The sequence below is a fragment of the Cyprinus carpio genome, unplaced genomic scaffold (genome assembly GCF_018340385.1).
Source record: "Cyprinus carpio isolate SPL01 unplaced genomic scaffold, ASM1834038v1 S000006552, whole genome shotgun sequence".
NCBI classification, from domain to species: domain Eukaryota; kingdom Metazoa; phylum Chordata; class Actinopteri; order Cypriniformes; family Cyprinidae; genus Cyprinus; species Cyprinus carpio.
This window is the reverse complement of record NW_024879215.1, coordinates 1,042,159-1,062,930: the sequence shown is the minus strand read 5'-3', so window position 1 is coordinate 1,062,930 and position 20,772 is coordinate 1,042,159. Positions and strand designations below refer to the sequence as shown.

General features: G+C 39.2%; 1 protein-coding gene across 1 annotated transcript; it reads right to left on the bottom strand.

Annotated features, from left to right (window-relative positions):
• On the bottom strand, positions 1 to 7,214 carry LOC122133890 (nucleolar protein 8-like). The gene is given in 18 exon segments (XM_042754583.1): positions 1 to 229; positions 514 to 596; positions 776 to 837; positions 1,375 to 1,510; positions 1,712 to 2,004; positions 2,081 to 2,164; positions 2,243 to 2,366; positions 2,404 to 2,407; positions 2,450 to 2,542; positions 2,628 to 2,741; positions 2,828 to 3,004; positions 3,674 to 4,490; positions 4,492 to 5,657; positions 6,255 to 6,323; positions 6,421 to 6,571; positions 6,663 to 6,741; positions 6,830 to 6,892; positions 7,018 to 7,214. Coding segments are annotated over 18 exon segments (3,696 nt in total). The 5' UTR covers positions 7,139 to 7,214; the 3' UTR covers positions 1 to 169.
• Between the last annotated feature and the right edge of the window lie 13,558 nt (positions 7,215 to 20,772).

Here is a 20,772-nt window from a genome sequence, read left to right as displayed (position 1 = left end):
TAGTGGTACAAACCAGCATTTATTCTCTCAAATCATTTTAATCATACAAAGAGAATATGCATCAGATACTGTGACTTTGAATAATAAATTACATTTATTAAACAGAATAGGGAAAAATGTCTGTGAAAACTGGTCGGAGTAAAAAATGTCTTTGAATACTTGAACTTGTTTAGGTCTTCAGCGAAGGCCTCTGGCGTCTTTTGGCATCTCTGTGTTTCTTGCGACACTCCTGTTGAGGAGAAGAAACCGCTGTAATTCATGTCATAACAAAAGCAAACCAAATTTAGTATTTTTAAATGTCACAACCAATTTGAAATCTGTTAAACTAGGAATCCACAATCAGCTTCAAGCAAAGGGACTGAGCATAAAATGCTGTGTTTTAATAATATGCACAAACTATTAGTGCATTTACAGTAATATGTTTTAACGTTGGAAGGATAATGAAACATTTAGTGTTGGTTGAAGTGAAATGATGATTTTTATTAATAATATTTTGTTTGAGATCTTTGGTACCTCTCTGAGCGACGTCCTCTTCTCTTCCCAGGCTTCCCTCTGGTCTTGTAGTTTTACACTTCTACAAAACATTCCTGGTCCCTCTGAAGAACAGACATTTGTACATAGAGTGTTTGAAAGCACAACAGGAAAAATGATCCTAAAAAACCCATTTGAATTTAACCTCATACACACACAGGCTTGAGTAAGCATTTAAATATTGTTATATGTTTATTTGATCATGAATGTATTACTTTGTCAAGATGAATGGTTTAAATCTCACCTTTTAACCGCTCATCATTTTGATAGAAAAAGAAAAAGGTCTTTTTGGATGTTGTCGGTTCCCTGCAGAAAATGAAGCTTTAATTAAGAAGTAATCCAAACCAGATTTACAACATTTTGTTGGTATATAGATGTATGCAAAACATGTTTGCTTATTTGATTAGTGACTTAGAGAGTAATATCTTCAATATTTGCACAGTGAAAAAAAAATACCAGATTTACAACAACAATATAAGCCAGAAATTGTTAGTAAATTTCTTTTAAAAAATACAAAGAAATGGCAAGTAACACATTGAATACAAAAAAATTTGAATGAGAAAAACTGAAATCATTTTTTTGCAGTGTATTTCATTTGAATATTTCTGTGTTTTTACATATTTTAACATTATAATCCTAAACCTAAATTTGGTCTCCAAGAGTCAATTTTCCATCAGTATTTTTCGATATTGACTAATTTGTGATCCATCTTTTAAGGAAACTCAATACATATAAGCTGGTTTAGCGTTATTAAAAATGTTTCTAGTGATACATTCCTTGTACAACCAAGCACAAACTGTAAATGATTAGTAAATTTTAGTTTTTAGATGATAATAGATTTACTCAGTGATTTCGTTGGAAGCGGATTGGTCCTCCTCAACCTCATCCACTTCTTCCTCGTCTGAACTGCTGTCCTGGAAACGAGGGTCAGCTTGCCAAGAGAACTTGGCTCCTTTTACGGTCTCTATTTTGTACTCGTCTGATTGGCAAAAAAATGTATTAAAAATTATGCGTTATACTCCAACATGTTATATCATGTAAGAAGTCATCAAGATAAATAAAATACAAAAAATGCATAAATAAACATACGAAATGAAAATGTTTGAAAAACCATTTTAAAGTGCAATGATACACCCAATATTTTAACTACAATGAAAAATGACATAAATGACCAGTGCACCTGTTTTGGTGGTCGTCTCCACAGCTGTGTCTTCACCAAAGAAGGAGAACTTGAATCCACCTGAAGTGTCTTCATTTGCTTCTGCATTAGAAGTGAAGGAAACCTCCATGTGTTTCATTATATCTTCAGGATCTTCTGCCTCTTTATCCCATGAAACCGTTTCCTTCTTGTCCTGGTTTTCTTTAGACGTCCCAAAGACCTCCTTCAAATCCACCGAGATGTCAAAGTAAACATCCTTAGAAACTTCAGGGAGTTTTTCAGCCTCTATGCGTTTCTTTCGTCTCGCCGCTTTGCTGTCCAGCAACAAAAACACAAATGTTTAACCAAGTCACAATGAGTCTAAAATCCAAAATTGAGTTCATGTAATACCTCTCTTTCTTCGGTTCCTCGGTCTTGGCCTCAAAAGCAGTGTGTTCTTCTTGTGTCGGGTCGTAATGCAGGCTGGAAACATCTCTGCAAAAACAAACATAATCCTTTAAAAACAAGCGAAAAGAACAAAACATGCTCAAAGAACATCCAAAGTCGTCATACTTGAACATCTTGCCCTTTCTGGTGTTTTGTGGTTGTATGTTGGTGTTTAAGATGCTCTGGAGGATGTCTAGACTTTTCTTTTTCTCCTCAAGAAGTTGTTTGTCTGCATCTTCTTCTGGAGCTGCTTCATCTGGAAATTTGAAATATTAAAAAAGGTGAACAATTCTTTCAAAACCCACTGAAACCCAAGAATATAGCTGAATAAACTACTTGATCTTCAGGCTCAGCATCGCTTTCCAGAAATCTAGAATCGACCTGGAATCTTGAATCGGTTCCGAAACTGGCCTGCAGCTCCATGAGCTGAAATAAAGATGAGGACAGGTGAACGAGGAACCAAACAAACTCTCAATCTCTCTCTATCCTGATCAAGACTCTCAATCCAAACCTTCTGTCCAGCTTTGCCCTCAAACTGGGGCTTGATCTGGAACTGCTCGTCCTCAGCACCATCGTCCTCATCTTCACTGTCAAACAGCTTGCTGCCACCTGGCTTGTTGTTCTTCTGTGGAATTATGATGGAAACATGAAAAACATATCAAAGAGCTTAAGAAAATAAAACTTCCAATACCAATCTTGGTCCATATTTGCCTTTTCTTCCAACATGGACGTTTGTTGATCTTCATCAGATCCTGAATCATCCTCAAAGAGGCTTTTTTTCAAGTTTGTTGGTGGCTGTTCTGGTCTGCTTGTGGTTTCATCCTCTTCTTCATCATCTTCATCAGAATCAAACACAATGTGTTTGCTTTTGTTCACTTTCGCCGCGTCCTGAAAACATCAAGTTAGACTAAGTAACACTAAAAGATTCAATACAATACAAAGAATAATTTGTTTTATTTTGTTCAATTTAGTAGAGTAATTTAGATTTTAAGTTAGTTATGAGTACAATAAATCAATTAACTTCACATAATCAAAACATATGAAAAATACAACGGCCAGCATAGACAAAAAATTCTGTAAACAAAACTAAAATATGTATTTATGATTTATTAGCAAAGAAACGTTTGTAAACCTGATGAAGGTCAGGTGACTGAAAAATCTTTTCGCAAGTTTCTTTAGCATTTTTACTGTGCAGGCCTTTTTTTTTTGTGCTGTTTTTTTTTATTATTTTTTTTTGTATTTTGTCATGTAATAAGAATTAGCCAATGTTAAAATTTGATACTATTTTGTTTGAATAAATTAAAAAAACACTTCAAAAAAATCACTTCTACACATGAATTTAGGCATTACAGTATTATAATGCACTATACAATAGATTCACTTTTTGAGAGTTAGATGATGACAGAGGTAACGAGCATGAAAAATAAAATATACGACACAACTAATACTATTAAATTATGAGAACTCTCTAAAAATGACCAATAACCAACATTTTACTGATTCGTTGTGTATCCTCATTTAAAATACTTCAAACTTTTATGGACTACCTCTACTCACCACGTTAGACAGGGCACCCTGAATGAGTTTCTTCTGTTGCTCGGTTTCTTTCTGTCGTTGCTCCAGTGCCGCAAGACGTTTCTGGTTGTCCTGCTGCTGTTTCTTAGCATCGATCACAGTTGAGTGAGGAACTGTTTGGTGTGAAACAACATTCTCCTGAACGCTCTTCGAATCGGCAGACTTAGAATCTTTTGTCTGAGTTCTGGAATTCTCATCATCACTAGTTTCCGATTCCTCACTAGAAGAGTCACTGCTGGAGGATCTGGAGGTCTTCGTCTGCTTGGGTTTGATTGAGTTATTAGTGCTTACAGTTTTTAGTTCAGTTTCTGGGATGGTTCTTGCCAGTGGTGTTGCTAAAGATGTTTTAGAAGTGAGGACTTTAGCATTATCTTCTTCCTCGCTGCTTTCTGATTCTTCACTAGAAGAGCCACTGCTGGAGGATCTGGAGGTCTTCGTCTGATTGGGTTTGACTGGGGTCTTTGAGTTGTTAGAGCTAACAGACTTCATTTGAGTTTTAGAGATGGTTTTTACAGATTGTGCAACTGAAGGTGTTTTAGAAGTCAAAACTCCAGCACTATCTTCATCCTCACTACTTTCTGATTCTTCACTAGAAGAGCCACTGCTGGAGGATCTGGAGGTCTTCGTCTGATTGGGTTTGACTGGGGTCTTTGAATTGTTAGAGCTAACAGTCTTTAGTTCGGTTTCAGGGACTACCGATTGTGACGCTGAAGATGTTTTAGAAGTGAAGACATCTTCATCACCAATGCTTTCTGATTCTTCACTAGAAGAATCATCTTCTGAGATGGATGCTTTACTTCAAGTTTTTTGAGGCTGTTTGTATATTTAAAGTGGATAATTTCGGTTGAGATAGACGGTTTGAAGACTGCGTATCTTCTGAAATGCTTTGTTCCTTCAATTTAAGGTCTTTTTTGAGTCTTTTAGAAGATTCACTGTCTATATTTGGGGCAAGTCTTTTCAGGCTTGGCTCCGGACCTCCAAAGAGATCCTTCGTTCCAATGAAAGCAGGGAGAGATACAGTGTTTACCTGATACTTCTTCTTCTTACTTTCTTTCTCAGGGGTGTCGTCTACAAGAAGAGAAGCCAGAATATCTTCTGGGTTATTGCCTGTTTTTTTGGGTGGTGCACTTGGGGTCTTGGCTTCCTCTTTGGGTTCTTCTACACTTTCATCATCTGAAATCACCTCCGCTTTTTTAGCTAGCTGCTCCAAGTCGGCTAGGGAAAGATCTAAACGGTAGCAGTTCCCCATCATGGCTTCATAATCAGAATCTACACTAACATCATCCTCATCATCTGCCTCATCGCTACCCTCATCAGATTCAGATGAAAACTTGTTTTTACTGGATTCTGTTGGGGAATCCTGAGTAACAGGTGCAGATTCAGCTTGTGTTTGGGTCTTTCTCCGAGTGAGTATTTCATCAGTGTCTGCAGAATCATATTCCTCATCGTCTTTCGTTGAAGTCAGTAGGGACGTTTTCACGTCATCTTGTTCCACTCCACCCCAGAAAGCATTAGACTTGACGACAAAATCATCTCCCACCACCTCCAGGTTGTCGTCGTCATCCTCCGTGGAGGTTTGTTTAGGGTTCCTCAAATGTTCTTGAGCAACCAACATTCTGATTTCATCTTCAGAGTCAGAGTCGTTGTCGAAAACACAAACAGATTTTTGTTTTCCTGTCTTCACAGCAGAGAGTCCATTTTGCTGGATTGCCACTTTGTTTTTATTTCCAGTGGCAGCCGCATTCATTGCATTTCTCTGAGCCAAATTACTAAGAAACAAACTCAAGTCTATTTTGGATCTTTTGGGACACGGTTTCTGCTTTGGAAACTCCCCTCGCCTTTTCTTGCTGATTTCATCGTCTCCACCTTTAATCTCCCATGTCAGCTTGGACACTGATGTGACGTCATCCGCAGTCTCCAGTCTCTTGATGTTGTGGCAGTGTTTGGATGGATCATACTTAAAGACGTATTCAAGAGTTAAGGGTAGATGGTGAATTACACTGAAAGTATGATGATTCTCAATTCCATTCAAGCTTATTTGTATAGCGCTTTTCATGATACCAATCGGTGCAAACCAGCTTTACAGAAAATTTCAAGTTTCAACATTATATTTAGGAGTAGGTTATTAGGGGTGACTATGACAGAAATGTACAGTAAGAATCATACAGTTACAAATGGCACGCAATCAAACAGACTATTAACTGCATTAATCATATGTTGTGATTAAACATTGCGATTCAGCAAAATTTGGAAGTTTTATATTGTTGATTCATTGTGATTCTGCTCTTCATAATGACTGCCAGATAAATATATTTTTCAAAAGATGGCACTTCACTACAAAAGCCAATGTGAGCAGACAAGAAAGGGAGAGGGTGACTGATAAAATAAACAAAAAAGTATGTTTCAATAAAAAAAAAACATTTAGTTTGGAAAATGCATCCGATAGTTTCAGATTACGAACATCTCAATGACTTGTTCCTCCCAGCAAAAGGACACTTGCAAGCACATCTGTGTCAGTGCTTTTAAGTAAATCTTCCGAGAATTGTGACATGGAAAAGGATATCTTGTTCTTTCCTTTACCCTTCAGATTCACGACAGGAAGTACCCTCCCAAATTTACTCACGACCCAATTCTGGAAGAGTGGATAAACACGAAACCAATGTTAAGTCAGCATCAGGGCCATTTTTACAACTGGACAAAAGTTATTAGCAAAAGAAAATCACACAGACCGCATGGCCGGGAATTTCAGTTCCTGGAACAGCAGCTTTCATGTGGAAATTCTCAACGCCAGCCGCTTTAAACGAATCCACTAATTTCTCCTGAGGAATGATCTTTGGTGCCTTGGCCTTTTCAACCAGCTGCTGTCGTTCCTCAGCAAGTCTAACAAAAAAGCAGTACAGAATTAGTATATATATATATATATAGTAACAAAAAGTTTAACCAATAATTATTTGTTGAAGAAAGTTTTTACCGGTGTAGAAAGCTTTCTTTCGCCAACTGAATAAGCAAGGTTCCTCCTTTCCATGTGGATTTATTTAAGATGCCTACACCTGTGTAAAAAAAGCAAATGTACAGATTGATTTACATCATGACAAAGCAAGCGAGCAAGAATTTATTAAATAGCCTAACTATACGTACATCTTTTGTATTCAGCATCTGTGATGTTTATGTTGATGTAGCCAAATCTTTTCAGAGGAGCTCCTGCAAATAGATATTGTGCACATGTGAATGATATTGAACACATTATTACATTAATTATTACATTAAATTATGTTGCACTAAATAGTCACATATGTTGTTGTTGTTGGTTTTTATAGAATTCTTACCATTCTCATCTTTCCTCGTAACGATCTCCACATCTGACACATCCCCAAATTTTCCAAATCTGTCTTTGAGGTCCTTCTCAGACACTGTGTGACCAAGACCACCGATGTACAACCGCTTCATGGCCAGATTTCATGCAAACAACCCCTTCTGTGTGCCTTCAAAACACACACAATGAACCACATCGAAGTCCCCATATAGGAAGGCATAAAAAATAAAATCATAAGTGACACTTGACAGCGACAAAGATGGACTCAGCATTATATATAACTTTTGTGGGGGGGACAGGGGCACCACATGATGCTATGATCCCGTTTACCTCTATTTTGACAATAATTATAATTATTTAATTACAAGAATTTTTTTAAAAGTAATATAGGTAATTGTAGATAAATTCGTAAAGGTTATGCAGTACTGTACGTCTCATTATTTGCCTTGTACACAAATAGTAAGCACCAATTCTTTAATTAAAAAAAAAATACATTTTAACTGCATTGCAAAAAGACATACAAGTATCAAATTCTGTGAATTATATGACTATTGACGTATGATTATTATAATAGTACTGTACATACTGTATGATCATCATTTCTCAATACTTCTGAGTCATACTTTAACATATCATCGTTAACAGTTCCTAAACATATTCCATAAAGGCAGAATAACGATATTATCAGAAGACTCAAAACAGACTTACGATCCCCCCCACGCCAAAGATTTCACATGTAGAAACTGATGTTACACTGTAACTGCTCCGCCGCGACACCGCGGACGTGTTTTTGGTTCCGCTTGCGAATGTAACGCAATGCTGTGGAACGTTCCATCGACAAAACGTTCTCACGGAATAAAGAAACGCAATATTACACAACTTTCCAATTTCTCTCATACGCGATGATAATTATACTCAGACATCAATATGTTTATAAACACGTCGCTTCATAATAATGCTTTTTTAGATGAACATTCAAAGGTATTAGGGTGTTTTTTCGCCCCCGCAGTTCTCGTGTGGTATGTTCCGCGTTGATGCTGGGATTTCAGTTCAATCAAGGCAGAGTTTACCTTCAGAAGAACATTGAAGTAAGCTTATTACCTTAAACATGTATTTTCAAGCCTGCTTCATATACATATACGTTCCACACAAATTATTAAATCCATATAAGAAATACCATACATATTTAATAACTTTAGATTTTTTTACCTCTTGAGATTGATTTGATTCGTCAAATCGAGCTCCTGTCATCTGGGTTTACTCTCCAAATATCGTTATGAAAATATATAGAAGATTAACAAATAACATATGGACAGCTGTTAGGATAATCTGTCGATTAGTGACAATTATAAGAGAGAGTATGACATAAATATAAATCTCCTACAGAGTGTAATGACATGTATGCAGTGAAAATTAATTTCTGTTAACTCTAGGAGTTATATTTTGTTGAAATGTATTATAATGTTATGCATGGTTAGATAAGTTCAAAGGTTTTTGACTTGAGCTGATTTATTAGAAACATTTGCATCATATTAAAACAAATACTGGCGTGCAAATGTTATTATTAAGGCTAATTTTGTGTATATCGTAGAATATGAAGTTATTTTTATATATGTAGCTCTTTATCTCTCTCTCTCTCTCCGCTCTCCTCGCTCTCCTCTCTCTATATACCTATATATCTATAAGTATGTATTTTTTCATAAGTGTTTCTTTAGTAGATTGAGGAAGATAATGGAAGCAGAATTATGAGGAAGAGATCCAGATGCTCCAGCAGGAAATTAAAACTGCTGGAGTCTGAACAGGAGGAGACTTTACGGTCCATTTTCATGAAGCAGGACTACAGCGGGAACTGTTAGTAATGCACTAGCTTTCGATGGATCTTGTCTAGTGTTCATATAGCAGCGCGTAAACTGGACAACAACAGACAAAAGCTAAAAAAAAAACGTATTGTCCTTTCTGTGACATGAAAAAGCATATTCGCAAAATGAAAATTTTTTTACTTGAAGACTGGATAAAATATTATAGCATTTTTCTTTCAGAAGGTCAGTCTGTAAGGAAAGAGGGAGGAGCACAAAACACACACTCTCTGATCAACATAAGGTCAGGCTAGAGCTGGAAACAAAACCTCAGACAACAGACAAAAACAATGGGATCGCTCTAAAATGAGTGTTTTGTGTAAGACAGTGCACAGAAGTGAGACGTTTGAAATCTGCTTTTTAAATATGAAATCATTGGCATTAGAAATATAATATGTAAATATTTATATGCAAATAATTTAGGTTTTATAAATGGGTTATTAACTTGTTTGTTTTTTTCAGGTGAAAGAAGACCTGTACAGCAGTTTAGACTTTTTTGAACTTCCAGATTTGAATTTGCAGTGAACTGAGATTCAGGTACAAAGAAACACACAAAATATGTATGCATGCACTTAATAGTATTAACACAACGTTTATTAAAATTTACATACTACTTATCGAAAATGCATGCAGAAAGTGAATACTCCTTTACAAACCGGCATTTGAGAACATTCTTCCTGCCAGATGAAGTGCATGGAGATTGTGTGTCTTTCGGAGTTAATATATTCACAGCAAACCCGTTAAGTTAGAAAACCCTTAGTAAAAATCTATTTTAATAAAGTTTGGGGGTTTTTCTTAGGGAATAGGTTCGTGCAAAAATAAAATTTACTTACAGTTTACACTCACCATAACAGGGCCTCAAAGATGTAGATGAGTTTGTTTCTTGGAGCAGATTTTGGAGAAATGCATCACTTGCTCACCGAATGTACTGCTCTGCAGTGAATGTGGATTTTGGCCATCAGAAATGAGAGTCCAAACGAGCTGATACGAAAATCACAATGATCTACAAGTAATCACAGGACTCCAGTCCCTTAATTGTGCAGCAAAAAGCTGTGTTGTATTATGGATAAATACTAAAAACTCTTTCCTTATAGTTGCTTTTCTCCAGTTAAAAAGTTCTCTGTTGAATTAGGAGAGAATATGCATATGTGACATTTGTTCAAAGAGGACGGTGTTATTATGGATTATGGAGTCCGTTTTTTTTTGGCCAAAAGCGAATGTTTTGAAGGTTAGGTAGCAGATGCCTTACTGATGGATTGTTTTCTCCACACACACTGTCTCCAGGGTTGTTGTAACCCAAGGCCATGGCCAACACTATGCAACTTTTCTCGTGTTCAAAATGTGCTCAATATAATGTGCGAGCACATCACAAAATTCATCTACCAAAACCACATTTTTGTCTTATCCCAAACACACAGACGGTACATTTAAATAAGTGATTAGGTTTTTTGACTATTGTACCCTGTATCTGGGTCGTCAACCTGCTGCGGATTAACACATACCTGGCGTGAAATCGGCCGTAGACATAAACTTGGAGAAGTAGCTCCGGTCAGAATGTTCTTCGCGGGATGCGTGCAGTTCTGTTATTAGCCACGCATGCGCCGACAGTTTAGTGCTGCTTCAATTTTAAACTTAAAACGTTCATTATTAAGATGCTGATAATCAGTTGCTATTTTGGTTTTATTTTGTAATTTATTATCCGTGCTTGCTATGCTTTTTTGTTCCATTCACGGTTAGGGGTTTGATTAATCCTGAACCCTGTATAGGTCTGTATAAATGCTCAAATCTTGTGATGATTATTGTCCATACTCAATCACTAGAGGGCATCATGTTTCTAATTTTAACCATGGACATTTCCTTTCAACCATCTGAGATTTATGCAGTAGTCTTAAAACGTCTCTTTAATGGATTAGACTCGGCATTATAGTTCTTCAATCAGTTCAATTCATTGTTCCTCTGCAACTTTCATGACAAGCATAAATCCCACTCTTTGAAGTCCCTCACAAAATATTTACATAGTCGCATGAAATGATTTAGAATAGAATTGTTGGTTGGTGACTGATGCCACTCTTAAAAATTGAGTTATTTTAAACTGGCAGCCTGTGGGAAGATCAGTATGACGTGATAATGAAGGTTTTGTTTGTGTTTGAACATCTAAAGCTGAGTCAGAGTAAAAAATCTTTACAGTGAGAATAGTTGAGACATACATTTGTGAGAGTTTTATAACAGGCATATAAAGTATGGTAAAGAGCAGTTTCGTGCGCCAGGTTCTTCTACGACAACAAAATATTTTTCCTGAAGAAAGGAATCCCATGAAACCATCACAGTCCTCATGACAGGTAATATATAAAAATGCAGATCAGCTTTGATTATTAACGAGGCACTGTTTATGACCCTCCCTTGTCTAACTCTCGGTGTTTTATTACAGGAGAGGTACTGCCTCGATTGTGGAAAATAGTGTTTGAATTCAAATATTTGCAGCTTTCCCCCCCTCTGTGTTTGCGTGTCAGTGATGATTGGTAACTGCTTAATATACAATAAGTTTTGTTTGTATTTCAATTCAGTGGTCATCCAATATGAAGATGATTTTGTTTTCTCAGATTTGTAGAAATGTAGCAATTCACATCACTTGCTCACCCAATGGTTCAGTGCCTGCATTGAATGGATGCCGTCCGAATGAGAGTCCAAACAGCTTATAAAAACATCACAATAATCCACATATTGAGTTCCACACCACTCTTCAACTCCAGTCCCATCATTAACGTAGTTTAAGTAAAAAAACCTGTTATGTTTGCACTAAATCTGTCATGACGACTGTTTTTAAACATTTAACCATTCTCTGGCTAAAATATGAATCCCTACTACCCGTACTATTACTTTCTCGCAGTGATGATAAACTGTCTTATTCCTGAATCACAAGAGAAATTATTCACAGATCTAGCACTTGGGTTTTTTACAAGTGAAAACATTTCTGAACAACTATCCCTATGGTGGACTTGAATGTGAGAGGAATACAGGGAATGAACTTGTTCCCAATGGAAGAAAGCCGTAATATGGAATCATATTTTTGGTCAGAAAGCAACAGTTTTTAAGGTTTAAAATGCCTTTATGATGGATTCTTACAAACACACATCAGTGTTTTCCCACAGACCTTACACTCTGTGTGTCGTCATTTTGAGTCAACGTGTGTCGGTACGGTTCCGGTATGTGCTTAAGGAATGTTTAGGGAAAAACTCTACTGTCAATAAAAATAAAGAAAATAAGAATAATCTAACTACAAGCAACAGCACAAATAAGTCCAAGTCAAGACACTTTTATTGTCACATCACCACAGCACATGTGCCTTGGTGAGTGAAATCTGGAGATTGCGTTGCATCCAGAAATTGCAGAAAACAGTTAACAGATAACAATATCAGACTTAAACAGTGTGAAAATATGCAATATGCACATACATATAGTTAGTACACACAGTGTACTATTGACATACTTACAGGTAGCACTAAACATTTTACGGCAATATGTCATACATTACATTAGCAATAACATTATACACTATATCACAGAATGTCAATTATGATTATGTAGAACTATATACGCATGAAAAAGCTAAAGTGTACCGTGGGCTGATACAGAAATGTTAATGATGTGCATTGGATGGAAATCCAGTGGTTAGCAGGGTAGCATTATTGTGTTATATAGTCGGGTGTTGCACTGTCAAAGGAGGGAGTTCAAGTGCAGTGTGTGGCATACCGTATTGTGGGAGTATGCTGTAGGGTGTATTAGTTCTGACTGTTCATTAGTCTGATAGCCTGAGGGAAAAAGCTATCCGTCAGTCGGCTAGTGCGGGATCGGATAATGCGTCTTCCTGAGGGCAGCAGAGAGAGCAGTCTGTGGGACGGGTGGCTGGAGTCACTGATGATCCTCCGGGATTTCCTTATACACCGCCTGGTATAGATGTCCTGGAGGGAGGGAAGCTCACCTCCAACAATGTGGCGGTCAGTTCGCACGACCCTTTGCAGAGAAATACAATAGAGTAAAGATACAAATAAAATAAACAGATTTTCAGTGTTTTTTAGGTCTAACATTAGTTTTTAGGTACAGAAATTGAATAAAGTAGTGAAATGTGAAACAGCATTGCGTATTTGAATATATAAATTAAAGATTAATCTTTATTAAATTTACAAAAGCTATTCAATCGAAAGCAGTGAGTGATTTCTTTGTTGTTGCTGTTTGTATTATATTAAGAAAGTGCTGTCACTTTAAGAGAATGCACTGATAAAGTACGTTCAGCCGGCTATGTCTGCTATAGGATACTTACCAAGATGGGCATTTTGACATAATTTTGTGTGAAGTTGTCCATTTAAACACAATACTTCAGAGAGAGCTTAATATTTGCATGCATTCTGATATAGGATACTTACCAAGATGGGCATTTTGACATAATTTTGTTTCTCACTGCGCACGCACGCAAGCTAGTGTCCTCTGGCTCTTAAATGTCTAAACTGGCAAAGCTTACATGAGTTTAGTTTAAACAGATATCAACGTGTGCTGTTCAGGTCTCACCTGTGCGTGCGAGCTATCAGCATCCAGGGAGAATGGCATAAATGACTGCTCATATTCCAGCATACGGCATTCGCATCGAACAAGAATGGCTGGTTTGTCCACATTTTTTTTTTCATCGCTGTGAAAAGCCAGAATGTGCATCCATCAACAGAAACATACATTAGCCGAACTCTGTTTTATTGAGCTTCGCTGTTAGGAAGTCCAAGGATCAGGCACAGAGATCTGTTTAGGCCCAGATCTGGAGATTCGCACAACAAGGTGCTAGGCAGGGCCATATGGTGGTAAAGCATGCGCTGTAGTCCAGCAAACAGCCTATCTCACATAGGTGTTATCCTTATTTACAGGTGGGAGAGGAGCAGTGTGAGAGTGAAAGCAAATGAATCGTTGTAGAACACGGTTGCTAAGATCTGCAAATTGTAGCGGGACCAAGTTGAGGCAAAAGAGCAGCACAGACGGCAGGTTAGTTCTCTGGACGAGTCTCTCAAAACACTTACTGACGATGGTGTGTGCGCCAAGCAAGCAGGCCTACAGTCATTCAAGCATGTGATTTATTCGCTTTGGTATGGGCACCAAGGTGGGATTTTTTGAAAGCCACGAGGAGGGGGGAACCAGCATGACAGAGGAAGGGGAGGTTGAAAAGTCTGTAAAAGACACCGGCTAGCGGATATGGCATGCTCGGAGCACACCATGGTCCACAGCCTCCCCGGACGATCAGGGACCCCGCGCCTTGTCAGGGTTATTCAACCCCGGAAGGTATGGGTTATTTTTTGACGCAGACACCCCTACCGGAGATCTGAACACTCACCTACGCTAGACTGACAGCAGATGTAGGGACAGGCGCTAATCAAACATGTGGATGGGCATGGTGTCTCTTGGAAGCTCTTCGAAACAGGACAAAAAATTTTATATCCAGCTCGTCGAGGACGCTTTCTAATGTTCACATTAGCTGAGTTTTGTTCCCTTAGATAGTCTGTGATAAAACGGTGATTCCATGTCTAAACAGCCTCTCGCCACAGGCTCGGTGTTTGAATTGTTCTTACGACACAACTTGTTCGATTGTATGTCTTTATTGCGGGCTTTGCTATGGAATTTCCTGAGCTCGTCAACTGGCTTGTATTTTTACGATCATCAGCGCCAAAGTTGACGGTTAAAGAGCTGTGGATATGTCACAGTACGATGACAGGCTGATAAAAATCAGATTAATGAAGAACGTTTATATTCTGGTTCTTATAGTCATAATTGGACTTGGTTTTGGATTCTGCTTATATCAACTTCCTACACCATTACTGTGTGAAAAAGTTACAGTTCTGGAGTATACCAGCGTCAGGGGCTATGTCGATCAACAAGTCATCAGCGTTGATAAGAAAATCAGCTAGTGGGTCGTATACCCGCGATGGTGTTAACAGGACAGCATTTGAGACGAGGGACCAAATCGTCATATACACATTAAAAGGGGCGGGGTGACAGAATTCCGCAGTTGTCAGCGTTTCGTGCCATTAAAGGCAAGCCGAGTTACCCTCCCGATTTGTAAAGGCGTGGCCGGATGAGGGAGTCCGAGGCAGGCGTCAGGTCCACGAGAGCGAACCAGACCGCGTGTTGATGGTGATGTGTTGAAACTATTTTCGGAAAGGCTATTGGTCGTGAAACGTTCCGGCGGTGACCAGTCATCCCATAACACTAATCGGACGCTGCATTCTGGGTGTACGCGGTTGTCCTGCCTTGCAGCTTATAATCTGTCTCCAGGACTCGTTCGCTGAGTGCGACCACAGGGGCGTACTTGGCTTGGCCTGTGCCGCTTGAGGGGAGCGAGGACGGATTATAATAGACAAGCGTTACGATTTGTGTTTGCACCAGCACAACTGTACCATGATGACTACATTCCACTGGCTGCAAAGGGGAGCGAGCAGAAGGAGTTAAATAGAAGCATCGTAGCTTCCGATATTTATCACAAGACCAACGGAGCGGGTTGATTCAGGAAGAGATGAGAACACACGAAACGCCCCCACCGTCTGCTTTCCCTGTGAAGCTGGCGTAGCTTTCAGCGCTTCACCGTGCGAGCAGGTGCCGAGAGTCGGATGTTCTGCATTACCTCTAGTAGTAGCTACAAGACTCATTATCGATGGCTTGAAACGGTAGCGGATGGATACAAGATGAACTCAGGACTAAAATCGTCCAAAGGGTCCACGTGAGACATGGCGGCAAATGACATGCACAGCAGTCCCTGCGAGTTCGCAAGGTGTGGTGTCAGCTAACTGTGAAACGATAGGACAGAGCACTAGACGATCTGTGACGGTCGGAGGGGCCGACGTCTGAGTCGGACGAGGAACCCGCGGCTCTAAGTCCTCTTTTCACGGCGGCATTACGATTATCATTTCCAGGTTCCGCGACCGCGCAGCCAGGACAAAGGTCGATGCGGTTCGTGTCTTGTAAATAGCGAAAGCGCCGGATTTTAAGCACTGCAAAGTGCTTTTTTTGCGTCACGCGACGGAGGGAACCGAACTTTGCCGGGACTAGCCGTGTGTTAACGTATCGTAGGCCAGTTCTACATGAACAACATCAAACACATAGAACCAACAAAAAACAAGTAAAAAACAGACACGGAAAAAACTGCTAAGTCTATACTCTGTCCTACTCGCAACACGCGCCATGCTCTGGCGCATATCTTGGATACATTACAGTATGAAAATACATTACAGTATTTTCCTGCTGTTTTGCCTGTTAAAGTTTGTGTCACCTCAACAGGCAAAAAGAAAATCACGTTAGAAGTCAGTAAAATTGGCCAGCCTAGGCATCTGAATTATTGGAATTGTTGTTGTGAATTATGAAAAGATGAAAGTAGAGGAATGTGCATGAGACAGAATTGAACTTGCATTGTCCACAGGCAAGCACCACCGCTTAATGCCCATTAACATGGTGCAAGTACAAAATCATGCACACAGATGGCTACCATTCTGAATAGTAGTGTAGTTGAATATTTAATCTTCAAAATCAGACCGGAGTCATGGGGGTGGCCCCATACAAAGCCAGTGAACAGGCACATGTGAGTATAGTGCCAGGGAAGACTGATATTAGTGCAGTATCAAACCGCATAAAAACCCGGAATATCAACATTAAATCCAAAATCTAATGATATTAGATGAAATGATCAACAAATTAATAAGTTTGGCAACAATAATTACTAATAATAGAGCACCTAATACATATAAGCCGGTGGAGAATTTATCCAGCATAAAACGATATAATGATTTCTTAGGATCATGAGGGTTTTGACGCAGCTTGATCATAAATGCACTCAAATTACATTTCAAAAAATCATTTTTTTTATATCTGTCTTACAAACAGCTCACTACCAATGGCCCAATCAACTCCCAATATTAAAACATACCAGCTGATCATATTTTTTATTCCACAACGTAGCAACCCCCCCAGGAATTCTCCGGACAAATTTAGCATTAGTCTTATGTTGCTTCACCCGCTCCATGAAAGTTACTATGCAGGGAATTTAATCATCCAGTTCTTGTTTAGCAAGCGGAACGTCTCCTGGACACACAAAATGTCACATCTCTCCATCAAATTGTCCACAACGACACGGCGTGATTTGATCAGTATCACTGGTGGCCAACACGCAGTCCGCGCGTATTATAAGACGAAAACACAAATGTTCATGTAGATGAATTAATTAAATAGCAGCAACTGCAGACTGACTCCCGTGTGGAGCTACAAGTGTACCATGACAATCCAGTTCACCACCCCGCTCATTGCCCAAGACTTTGGAGCCACGGGCCTCATAATAGCGGGCGAACATAAGTCCCGTCGGGCCAGAGTTTTGGATTTGTATATATCAGCAACATTGTTACATTCAGCAGTCATATGAAACGAGCCATACCTGCTATGGATCCGTCTCGATCTTCCGACACGTCACTATTCCATCTCCCGTTTCTCAGATAAATATCCACGTAGCGTGTCGGCATCGCAGCGTGGGAGAAAACCTAGTGGCAAACACATCTCACCAACTTTGTTTTCACCACTCCAAGTTGCGCTCAGTACCGGTACCCAATTTATTCTCACATTCTTCTGCCCACTGTTTAAGGGACTTTGCTTGTGGTGGATTTTCTGTGGCACAGTTACTTTAAGGGACACCTGACTTTTTGCGACTTCTTTCACAACAAGAAACACTCCCACTGTGAGGACTGTATTTGTGATCGTGGCGAGTTTGTACTGCTACATCCAGGAGCTCCTGCTGTTGAGCGTCACCCTCCAGTCCCTTCACCCCCCCACATGAGCTACTGGCGATCTCAGTATCCAGACCCAGGTGACAAGATATTCCCAGCAGGAGACGTTAACCTCCTCCTGTCGATCAGGGCCTGCACGCGCCCGACATCCCTTCACTACGGTGCCATTAGCCCCTATATCATAACCCGATGTGCAGTGCGTGTTCCACCGCGTGTCACGCGGCTATACCCTGGTCGCAACAATGGTCCCCAAGTTTTGTCAACCCCCTTCTGCCTGTATTTGCAAATGCCCTCCTCCAGTCCAGAACCTTCTTGGTTCAGGCTTGCTCCATTCGGCTAAGCAACGCCGAGGCATCCATATGCCAAAATCCCCCAGGTCGGCAGTTCCTCCAGCTACTGTGACACCAACCGCGGAATATTCTCACAACCACTCATTGAAAACCGTCAAACAGGCCTTGATATTATTCACGATACTTCTGTGGGACTTTGTGTCCGATACAACGTAGCGTGGTATCCGGGCATACATCAAACAAAAGCCGCTTGGTACCCTCTATCCACTCACAATGAAAAGTTATTAGTTGTAGCAAAACAATCTTCATCCATGATTAACGTCTTCATTTTAACCACGATAAAAATTTTAACAGTTCATCTTCCACTATCACCTTCCCATTGTCCGTTTTATAAATTGCAGGTTTTGTACGGGGACAAGCCGAGCCTCCACCAGCGGCTCTCATCAACACTGCCGCCATCTTCCTTCCTTCCTATAAAAACACCCACTCCACATTTTTAACTTAAGCTCATGTTTACTCAACAAATTTAAAGCCTTTTGGAAAATCTATTTGTAGAGGTCAGTGTTGAAATTGTTGCGGGTCGCCACAAATAAATTGATGTATGGGAAAAATCTAAACCATGTTTCTGCTTCACAAGACCTTAACTAATTACCTGGAGTCCTGTTAATTAATTGTGGATTATTATGTTTTTGATCAACTGTTTGGACTCTCATTCTGGCGGCACCAATTCACTACAAAGGAGCCATTGGTAAAACTGCTAAATTTCTCCAAATCTGTACTAAAGAAAAAACAAACTCTTCTGCATCTTGCATGGCCTGAGGGTGAGACAAACTATTCCTTTAATGCAAATATTTTTAACATTTATTTTTAAAGGCAAGCAGATTCCATGGATAATTTGTACTCTTCACAAAATGATGTATCTTGTTTGCATAATTGAATCAACAGAAATACCATTAGGATAAAATCCGGGTTACGCAATAGGTTTACACAACATAAAACCTACAGTGTGAAAGTAAACATCAGGCAAATTGAATTTCCAGACACTATAGAACAAAGAAAGAGCATTCTGCTTTATGTTAGTCTTGTAAAAGATACAAATCCAAACAAACGCCATACAAGGGAAATAAATGTATCTGTGTGGCTCATTAGCAAGATGCTGAGTGAACACTGACCAGCTGTTGTCAACGCTGATGTGGGAGAGTTCCCCGCGACAGGTCTGATTTTCTCATTGAGGACTGATTAACAAGTGTTAGCAAGTATCAGGTTAGATCCCGCTTGCTGGCTGATTGACTGGACGGCAGTGTACTCTTTGAGAATCTTTCATATGAGGCAGCTGCTTCAAGCAAAAATATGCAATATAACCTCAAAAATATTCCATCGTTAGACAAATAAGGGCTTTGTTTATGTGTTTGAGGGGGTTCTGTTATACTTGCAGGCTGAAGGATTTGTTTATTCGTGGTTCAGGCCAAATTAACAAATAAATGTCTCTAAAAATTAGGCATGTGGTCCATATCTGTGGTAGCTTCATCTTTGAAGGAAGATCATTTGTGAAAGATTTAATTCTCTCATGTTCTGTTCTATTGTATGAAGGTCTGTTTTCTTGTGCTCTATTCTGTTCTTTGTTCTGTTCTGTTGTATTCTATTAAAATTTAGTATCTCCTGTTTTTTTTTTTGTACTCTGTTTTGTTGTGTTTCTTGTTGTTCCATTGCATTCTTTTCTGTTCTGTTTGTGATTAATCCTGCCTTATTCTGTTATGTCCAGTTAACAGTTCAATCCTGTTGTGAGCTTTTCTGTTCTGTTTTCTGTTCTATTCTATTCTGCCTTATTGCTGTTCTTTTTTGCTCTGTTTTTATTCTGATTGTGATGTTTTCTGGTCTTTCTGTTTTGTTCTATTGTTTTCTGTTCTATTTTGTTTCTGTTCTCTGTTATGATTGTTTCTCTCGGTTCTGTTGTGTCTGTCCTGCTTTTGTTTTAACTGTATGTATTCTGCTGCTGTAGCTGTTCTTGTTTTAGTTGTATTTTTTGTTCGGTTCTACCATTTTCCAGTTTGTTTATATGTTGTGCTAAAGCTCCTACAGAGCGCAGATTTCAAAGTAACTCTATAGACAGGTCTATTTGTTCTCTGCTATGTGCTGTACTGAGGACTGTCATTTTGGTCCAGAAGAACGCTGCACCCAACTTCATATGATGTGGAGTTAATGTTTTAAAGTGCTGTGGTGTCGGTCCGTAACAGGGTCCGCTCATTAACTGTAACCACAATGGCACAAGCAGACATCTGACAGCCAACATGCACCCCCACAGGTGTGTGCACTGTATAAAAGTGAGCATGTGGACCACCAGTAGGTCACTCTGGATTGTGTAAAGCAGGACAGACTGTACAACTCCACCAGACACCTCAGGGATAAAAGTGTAATCTGTAATAACACAGTGTAATAACTATGCAAGCACAGTTCTGTCTTCTGTTATTACTTGAACAAGTACAGCACAAAACTTCCCATTAATGTAACACCTTTTGATGTTGACATTTCCAGCAATCCACAGAGAACACAGCTGAGATAATAATTAGAAGGTTAGGTTATTTAGATTATGTGTTGTACAGCATACTTGCTATATACTTGAAGAAATAAGAGAGCTGATGTCTGAACCTGTGACTTCTAGTGGGAAAGATTCATGCTTATGGTCAATTTGTTATCCAGCTGCTAGGTTTATCCTTTTCATGTCATACAGTATGTGTAGCTTTATGGTACTTGGTAGCTAAGCGTTAAGGGATAGTTCACCCAAGATGAAAATTACCAATTTTAATGATTTACTCACCCTCAAAGCATG